This window comes from Heloderma suspectum, chromosome 3, assembly GCF_057233095.1.
Source record: "Heloderma suspectum isolate Gila_16-S chromosome 3, 16-S_ref, whole genome shotgun sequence".
Lineage (NCBI taxonomy): Eukaryota > Metazoa > Chordata > Lepidosauria > Squamata > Helodermatidae > Heloderma > Heloderma suspectum.
In genome coordinates, this window is record NC_139460.1 from 63,574,550 (window position 1) to 63,584,500 (window position 9,951).

At 42.5% G+C, this 9,951-nt stretch overlaps 1 protein-coding gene across 2 annotated transcripts in view; it reads left to right on the forward strand.

The window, feature by feature from the left end:
- ILDR2 (immunoglobulin like domain containing receptor 2) overlaps positions 1-9,951 on the forward strand; it is a 59,817-nt gene extending 49,866 nt beyond the window's left edge. For both annotated transcript variants that reach the window (XM_084843449.1, XM_084843450.1), the window contains 4 exons: positions 1,895-2,008; positions 4,916-5,126; positions 6,644-7,316; positions 8,819-9,951. In XM_084843449.1, coding sequence (XP_084699575.1) covers positions 1,895-2,008; positions 4,916-5,126; positions 6,644-7,316; positions 8,819-8,854 — 1,034 coding nt within the window. In that variant the 3' untranslated portion in view covers positions 8,855-9,951. The remainder of the gene's footprint in view (positions 1-1,894; positions 2,009-4,915; positions 5,127-6,643; positions 7,317-8,818) is intronic.

A 9,951-nucleotide genomic window follows, 5' to 3' on the forward strand; every position in this document is an offset into this window, starting at 1 on the left:
TGCTCTCATATATCAACATTCAATACAAGATATTGCCTTGTATAATTTCATCTTTTGCAGCCTGATCCTCACTATGTTTTCACAAAAGTATGCCACTTTTGATATCCTTGGGATTTACTTCCAAGTAACTCTGCTTGGGGTACCTGGGACTTCAGCCTTGGAACAATAACTAACTGGGATATCGCCTTATGGCTAAGTGCACCTGACTTTGGCAGGAAAAGGTATTCCAAGGGCTAGAAGTTAATATTGGAAATAGAGGAGCTGTCCTTATGTAGACCAGCCACTTAGGGTGTGTCTACAGTAGGTCATTCCTAAGGCATTGATTCCATTGCCTTTTGAATGGGATCATAACATTTACTATAAAGTTCTATAAAGGACTTAGTTTTTGTTTCAAAGCAGATGCATGGTGCATATGTGTGAAGCATCTATCAGTGTTAGGGAAATAAACAAAGAGATAATAGCGCAGCATTTTAAATTATTGCAATACTTTCTAATAAAGTCAGATTCACAGAAACCAGGTTTTGCTTGTAATGCAGACTATTCCTTGTGTACCTTTAGGACATATCTACACGAGGGCTTTGGAGAGGGTTGGATGTCCTCCTTCAGTGCATCCTATTCTTGCACACCGCACAGCATTACTGTCCACATGGCTAGTTCAGGCATGCAGTCCACACAATCCCAGGACTGTAGTCAGCATGGCTTTTCTTACTTTCTTGGTGCTAAAGTGCCAGGCCAAAAGCACAGGAAAGCTGCTGTGCCAGTTTCAGCAGAGTGACATCTAAATCCCAAGTACATGTACAAGTTTCGCCGATTTCAGTACAGTTTTTATATCATCCTTCATGGGTTTGGGAAAAGTTAAATTAGCAGACCTACACTCCTTTGGATATTAATCTCTACATTTCTACAAAATTGGATAAAGAAATGTTTTTTTCTGATACATAGCTGCAGCGCAAAACAAGAAGAAGCATGAAACCTATTATGACAGTCTATTTCCCCCCTGTTAATTCCAGAAATTATACAAGCTACCCAAATAGATACCGCAACCTCCCAAGGAAGCTCTGGGGACTGCTTGAGATGATGTCTGTATAACACCATTCTAATTTTTGCCAAGGTCACATAAAATGATATGCTAAATAAAGTTTCATCACAGTTTCTTGTGCAGGAATATCCGTATTAGAATTAGAACTACACAGCTGACGCTTTTATTGGCAAGGGCTGAGACCCTTTAGAACAGGCAGGGAACATGTGGCCCTCCAGATGTTGCTGGACTGAAACTCCCATTAGCCTTAGCCAGAATACCAATAGCGAGGGATGATGGGAGTTGCAGTCCAACAACATCTGGAGGGCCACATGTTCCCAATTGTTGTCTTAGACCATAGTGTGTGGGAAACTGATATTCACTGGTGTTATCCAAACAGGACATCCCACACTTTATAGTTACGTACATTAAAGGTCCATTTATTTCAGCACAAAAGAATGTGTTAATCCTTCCACTGAAATCAACAGAGGTTAGAAGTGTGTAACTTTGTCTGAATCATGATTTATAGCAGGCATCTGCAGCCTGGTACCCTCCAGATGTTTGGGGCAACAACTCCCATAAGCCCCTGGCCAATGGTCTACAAGTTGTAGTCCAAAACATCTGGAGGGCACCAGGTTGCCTACTTCTTTGATACAGCTTTTAAGTCAACACACAACAGATGTTTTCTCCCCAGCTATCAGTAACTAATAAAGCATCATTATTTGATACTTAAAATGGATTTTGGGATATGTTGATGGTTCTGAGGCAAGTAATAAAGCAGAAATCAAGGAGGTCCTAACGGTATTTAAAAGTTTATTTTAAATTTATTTATTTAAAGAAGGATATCGACCAATCGTTTACTTCTTTTCCCAACAGTGCGCAAAGGCTACCGAATCCAAGCCGACAAAGACAGAGATTCCATGAAGGTGTTATATTATGTTGAGAAAGAATTGGCTCAGTTTGACCCAGCCCGGAGGATGCGAGAGAGATGTGAGAAACAGATCAGCTATTCTGAGAAAAATCCAAAATTGCCTCATTTAAAATACAATGGAACTTTAACATAAATCTCCCCCCTACTCAACCTGTCTCTTACGGAATGGTGGTTACAGTAATATGAACTACTTGGTTCACACATAGCGGCCAGAATATGTGTCCTAAATTTCAAAAGTGATCAGTCCAAACTTGCTGGACACTCAGTACGTGTGACAGTAATGCAAGCCTAGTTCACACTGGGCTGCTAAACCTCTGTCTGGTCTGTACTACGTCATACTGCAGGTGGGGGTTCACATGACAGAATGCTTCCTTCCCCATGAAAAAACAATTTCTACACATAGAATGCTAGCGTGCATGGAAAAAACGAAGACATTCTCTCAGTCACCTACTTTTCTAACCCGGTTTTTTTAATGGAGTATTCAGTCCAGTGAGCATCCACATGCAGTATGAAATAGTACAGCCTGGACATAGGTTTACTTTAGTGAGAACTAGAATTAAGACCACCTCCTTTACTGCCTTGATAAATGAATACATGTCCTGGCTTTTGAAAAATATGCTTCATCTGCTCTTTATTTCACAAGACAATAATGTATAATATGATCAGAGCCGTTCTTGCTCTGAGCCAAAAAGTAAAAACACAAATCCCAATCCAAACTCTGCACCCAAGAAACCCCTATTCAGTGTCAAAAATACTTCAGTGCTTGGTTCAAAAGTAAGAATGCAAATCTGAAAGGAAAGCACTTTATGCACAGTGCTGGTTGCAGAATACTGGCCTTTCTTCACTCTTTTATGCTACTGGTTTGCATGAACCAAAACATGTTACTGCTTGTGCATCTTTCTTACAGGACTGGGACACTGGTATTAAGGCATGGCAAATGTGCATGTGCAGAACAGCTGTTCTTTATGTCAATATAGTTAAACCACTTAATGTGTAAAGAGAGAGAAAGTTCATGGGGTAGGCAATCTGGTGTCCTCCAGATGATTTGGACTACAACTCCCATAATTCCTGAACATTGGCCATGCTGGTTAGGGCTTATGGCAGTTGTAATCCAAAACATCTGGAGGTTACCAGGTTGTCTACCCCTGGAATAGACACTATTACAGACTCAGAAGTAAGATTGCCTGTGAAACAGTATCTGAATATTTTTTAAATGTTTTTTCAAAATTATTTTTTTTACATTGGTTTGAAAAACTCTGTTGCGGGGTTTTTTAAAATGTTGGAAAAGTGCTTCAGGAAGGAGGTTGGGTTGATGATGTAATCAGTTTCTAGCCAATCAGGGTGAGCAATTGAATAAGCAGCCAGGACTGGTTTCTTCTGAGTTCAATGTGGGAAAGAACTACATTTAAACAAACACGGTGAGTGTATTTCCACAGAGGGCTCACCACTCACCTTACATATGCCTCTACACATCCATCATTTCTAGTGAAATAAGACAGGAAATAGAGCTCTGCATACTGAGGTAGTCCAAGGCACTGACTCATCTAGTCCATTCAGATACGGTGAATAAAGCTTATTTTTTATTATATAAAAAAAAAATTGCTGCCCTCTATTTTTAGCGTGCACATTCAGTAGATCCAATCCATAAGTGCCAGTAGGTCCTGGCAGTCACAGACACGCAAGCTGCCTCAATCAATTGATAGACAGACTCAAGGAATGACTTTAATCACAGCTCTGAGAAAAACTAACAAATTACATGGTGTTCTAAAACAGTCATCGCTGAACATGCTGCCATTTCCACCCACAAGAAATACTATAAAAAGGCTTCCTCCAGATTGGAATGCCTAGGATCCAGATGTCATTGCATGCTGTAGGGTAGGCAATGGGGGTGATGGGAGGGAAAGATCAAGTCATTTTAAAAAGCTAAGTTGGGATAATCATACAGAACTGGTCTATATGATTAATCCAATCATACAGGCTGAAACACATCATTCTGACACACCTTGGGCTGATTCTCCCATGTTTTATTGCTTATAGAGGAGCTTCTGTGAAAAAATGCATGTGAAAATGTACATGTAGTAATACAAGAATCATGTTGGTTTTGCATTCCCATTCTGTAGCTCAGAATTCAAAGAGCTGATATTTAGGGACATCCAAGACCTTGAGCATGTGCTGGGGAAGTTGTTTTTCTCCTTTTGAGCAGCAAACCCACATTGTTGTTGTTGTTCAGTCATTAAGTCATGTCCGACTCTTCATGACCCCATGGACCATAGCACGCCAGGCCTTTTTTGAACTTTCCTCACTTCCAGCACATGGGGGACTCATGTTTGAGAAATACAATTCAACATCTCCCTTGGGCACACGGAACTAGTCATGTGATTCTTTGGATCTAGGTTTAGTTTTTGAACTATGTGTTCCTTGGTGCATACTTTTCCATGGACCAAAATAATTACATTGTTTTGATAGTTTTCAACCTTGTCTGTGTATCTCACCAGGAAGTGGGGAGAAATGGTATCAGCATTGCTTTTGATAACTGACCACATTTCTGATAAGATTCCTTCCTATTACAGGAAAGGAACTTCTCAAGATTCCACTCAGAAGGGCTAGGCCAGTATCTGAATGAACAGGGACAAGTCCTACCACCATTTTTATAGCTTCGTTCACTTCATTCACACACACACATGTACACATGCATGCATACATACATGCATACACACACAGTGTTTGTTTTCATAAAAAGAAATGAAAATATACAGATAATATCCATCCTAAAAGAACGTTACAACTAGAAAACCTGTTATTTAATAACTGGTCTTTCTTGGCAGACTTCTTCATGTGACTTAATTCTATTCCAGTACAACAAGAAGGGTCTCCAACATCTGTAAGTATACATGGTCTGTTTATTTTCCCGAAGTCTTTTATAATAACCAAAGGTTCTCTCATTTCTATGCATTCTTCCATCTCAGACAATAACACCATCTCAGAGCTCAGCTCCTTACATGAGGGAGATGCCAGCTTCCGCCAACCTTACCGCCAGGTGCGCAGGAAGGCGCTTCCTCCTTCAGGAGACATGGAAGGTGATGCAGAGTACTGGGCAGGGGTCGTCAGTGGAGGTGGCACATCCAGGCCACAGACATGCTCTGATTACAGGGAGGAGAGGGGCAGCTTCAGGCTCAGGTAAGCGCAGTGCCTAAGAGATGGTGGAAGCAGGAAGAAAGAATGCCTTTCCACCACTTTTGCTTCCCTGTTTATCGTACGCCTGAATGGCAAGGGAGAGAGTAAGAGCCTCAGAAGACATTCACATCAACAGTTGCCTAACACTCTTACGTGCAGTTTGAAGCACACTTGTAGCTTCCATTATTTAGAGCAGGGGTCCTCCCTGTGCAACCCCCAAAGCTGGCATGACCCCATCCACTTTTCCCTACAGTCAGCCTAGGTGATCAGCTAGGCTGCAGGGGGCGGGCACACTTCCCTCGCTTCCAAGACCATTTTTCCTGCTGCTAGTAGAGGCAGAGAAACAGCAATCTCAGTGGCAATTGCTGAGGGATGAGACAGTTCTTATCTCCCCCCCCCCCCCAGTGATCCCTAGATCTCAGGGCAGGGAGGGGAGATATGGGCAGAGGGAGTGTGTGTGCATGTGCAGACATGCGCAGCCCCCAGCTGACACCGGATGTGGCCCTCAGGGCCAAAACAGTTATGCACCCTGGCTTAGAGTGATGGGTTCCTCAGACCAGTCTAAGGAACCCATCAAGGACTGAATTGGGTGTATCAGTCTATTCATGCCCAAAGTGCTAATGTTTAAGTAAGTTAAGTTGCCAGTATCTGTTTTGAACAGGTGAGGAATTGAAGTCTGAGTGGCAGTGTCTTACCAGAGGGATAGATATCTTAGGAATTCCATAGATGCTTCACTTTTGGACGGTTGACAGGCCACTTTACACATCATGCAGCAGCAAGTTAGCATTTATCACTGCATGCACACATAGCAGAGAGCTGCATTTTGGCTGATTATGGGTTTACCTGTAAGTCACATAGGCACACTAGCAGATTTGGTACCTGGACAGTGTGGATCAGGCACTTTTTCTTCTTTATCAAAGTAGTGCCTGTGTCACTTTATAAACATATAAACTTTGGACACTGTTATTTTAGACAGAAGTCCATAAGACCATTATCTGCACAATAGGATAATGGCTGTGTCAGTCTATATACTGAGGTCCAAGTGTAACACTCTGGCCCACGCATACCGGAGCCTTTGGATCAACCCTGCTGTTTGTATAGGCCACTTGGGGAGATACTAGCTCAGTGGTGGAATGTATCCTTTGTGTGCAAATCTAGTCCCTGGCCTTGCCAGTTTAAAAGGATCATGGTAGCAGGTGAAAGGGAAGACTGAGGTCTTGGAAAGCCATTTCCAGTCAGAGTAGACAGTATTGGACTAGACATGATATAAAGCAGCTTCCTGTGTTCTAAGCTGGGTCTGTCAGTGCTGAGAATCCGTTTCCTATGACTGATCTGGGTTCTGCTTCCTTTGCTAGGAGAGGGAGAAGGAACATATGGGGCTGCTGGTATATGTCCTTCAGGGACTCACCTGGGGACTATTACTTACTCGCCCTGGGTGAGCAGGCAAGTGGCAGGTTACAAGCTTGTTCTACTGATTTTTAAAACAAATACACAAAGCATTCTTTCCCTGTCTCCTACAGCCAGCAGAGATCAAAGTCGGAAATGCTCTCAAGGAAAAGTTTCTCAACGGGAGTGCCAGCTGTCTCCATGGATGAACTGGCGGCCTTTGCTGAGTCCTACAGTCAGCATGTCCGTCGGACAGAGGGCAGTCAGGAAGCCCGACACTTTGAGAGATCGGGATCACGAGGCGCACGTGGAGGGCCAGTACAGCACCCAGACAACTCAAATGAGTATTACGGCAAACGCAGGGGAGGAAACCGTGAGCCGTTGACAGATTCAGATCAGGGCTGGACGTATAGCCCACCCAGGAGACGTACCCATGAGGAGAAACACTTGCCTAGGCTAGTGTGTCGGACACCTGGAGGAAGTCAGAAATATGACCACTCCTACCTCACCAGTGCCCTTGAGAGGAAATCACGAAGCTACGATGAGGGTGGCGAGCACAGTGAGACACCTTCTAAGCTTAGCTCACAGTCCAGCCAAAGAGGAGGAACATACTATGCTTGGTCACCACCGTCCACCTACAAACCAGGACAGCAGCAGCAGCAGCAGCCTCCACAGCAAGAGGAAGGAGAAGACACTCTGCCACCATACAGTGAGAGGGAGTTGAGCCGGGGCCCTTCATACAGAAGCAGAGAACAATCTAATCTCAATGCCTCAGATAAGAAGAGGAAAAAAGAACCCAAGAAAACAGTGAGGCCATGTCTGACACTCCTGATCCAAATGGGCTGAACAGGGATCACCAGGCAGGGTGTCTAGGTTCTGGGCTGATGGGGAAACTTGGGGTCTGTAAACATCTTGTGCTGTGGTTCTAATACCTAAGCTGCAAATGGGAAAAGATCCTACCACTGCTTGCAAGCATTTTGCAGGGAAAAGCTAAGAGTTAGAGACTTGCACCTGCAAGATATGTTTTATTCTTAAGTTTTGGAACCCAAAATGTATCATTAAAAGCTGCCTTTGTTCAGAGGGGAGTGCAAAGACAAATCTTTGCAGCAGATAGTGTCTTTGGCTAGGAGAAGATAATCAAGAATCAAGCAAAATAAATCTGTATTTAGTACATTGTAAATTAATTTTAAGTAATCCATGATGGGTGGAAACAGGAATTGCCTGTATGTAATCCTAGTGACCTGAGCAGAAAGGCAGTAGTTCTTTAGCTTATAAGCATTTCTAAGATTTAGAGTCAGTATGTCCTCCTTACAGGGATCATGTTAGACAATGCTTGAAAGAGTATTTTTCAGCAGTTGGAACAGTTGTTATAAGAGGAACTTAAGGGAAGAGTAAATGCTTTCACCAGTCCATTTACTGGGACAGAGTCACTCAATCCTGGGCTGATGGCTTATATATTTCATTATTAATGACTCTTGGTTTATCTCAGTTTGAGGAGCTCAAGGTGCATCTGCACTATCTGATATTCCAGTGATGTGCTTCATTATTTACCAAGACTAGATGTTGTGGTTTGCAATTATGTTTGGTTAGAAAATTGCCCACTGATCACTAAGGAAGAGAAAGCACCTTCATGGGAGCTCTGACCATGAAAAAGTGCTGGGAGCACAGCATGGAATGAAAATGTATACTTGATCCAAGGAAAATCAGTTGGTGCCATTGTGATTCTAAGCATATTGGCTTGGTTAACAGAAAAGTGATGGAAAAAGAAAGGACCAAGTGGTACCCTGCTACTTAGAGAGAGCTCACATGACCCTTGTACTTGCAGTGAGATTTCTTGGTTTCTGTCTAGGTTCTAAGGTGAACCAGCCTTCCGAGAAGTTAATACTGAGTGCAGGTCATGGTTTTGCACACCACAGAAAGCATTCCTGGAATGTGTTGGCTGGTGGCTTGTACAACTGCAGCTTATGCTCATGATAAAGTGAACAATTACCACAGGCATGTTTTGAACCTGGAATGAAAATGAGGTGTCTCCAAGCAGGCTTCCAGAAGGTTTATATGAACTGGCCCTTCATGTTGAAGTTGTGGGATTCATGGATGGGTGGATCAAGATGGAAAGGTATGACCAAGCTAGCATATAGGGAAGCCTCCAGCCTGATTAGAAGTAGGAGGTTACCTTATACCTTCTTAGCCTGAAAGCAGATACCAAATGTCCACTTTTGTTCTGTTCCATGCTGAGGTTGTGTTTTCTCTTCATGCTCTAATGGATGCAATTTTATGTTTTACAGTTTTTGTCTCTCTCTTTTCCTCAGAATGAGTTCCCAACAAGGATGTCCCTTGTGGTGTGATGTTATAGTAGAAGACTTGTGTTAATGGACTGGGAAAGCAGAAGTGGTCATAGTGCGGAGCCACACGGGTTTCAAGGAATGTGCGCTGCCACGAGATATATTCAGGCTCTTGTCTGTTTCATCATGGGAATTGAGGTCTTATGCGGCAGCTAATTCCAAACAATTGCTCTCATCCAGTTAGCCCCTTAGAAAGGGACAACTCACTCCACCAGAAAATGAAACATAGCAAAGGTTTCCTTTGCCAAGCTAGTCCCTCGATTTCTCTCTGCGAAGGCAATGTCTCCATATTTTTATGGCGAGTCTTCTTTTAACTTGCAGTATTAGGGGAACTACTTTCTTGTATAATAAATATTCCATTTCCCATATAACATACTTCTCACCTGTACTACCTTGCATCCTATATTTGGCAGGGAAAGTTGCTACAGTTTGGGGGTCTCTCACCATTTGCTCTGTCTCTCATGTTGAGAGAAACAAGGACTTCATGTAATGCTTGGAAAGTGATTCAAAATAAGAATGACATTTTAAAGAAAACCTGCAAAAGGAAATCTTCATCTTTTGGAAATGATCCAAAACTGAGACCCGGGGCACTGCACTAAGAAAGTCAGGGCAGTATCAAACAACATTTTGGAGTTCTTGTATTTTTTTTTTACAGTGTCCTGCTCATTCACTAATAGGAGCTGCCAGTGAGATTAATGTTTTGTTTTGAAAGTGAAACTCAGTAGATTTTGCTGTAATGAGAATGTGCCATGTTATTTCACTGTTGTCTGATATGATGTATCAGCGTTGCCTTACAGTTGAACTATAGCCATAAAAGGCTTCAGCTGAAACTGCTGATTGGTCCTATCGTAAGCAGAACTCAGGCTCAGGTTCTGCTGATGATACTCTCTGGACAATGATCATTTCTTTTTTAAAGCCAACCAGTAGAAAACAACAGAGCTAGAATGAGAAGATCAGGGTGCAAAAGAAAAAAGCCATTGCTTTTATACTTCTACAAGGACCAGTATTACTCCTTTCTTGTAATTGGCTGAGGCCATTCAATAAGGCAACAAAAAATCTGAACAATAAATATTTTGGGTGAAACACCATGTTTGAAAGTT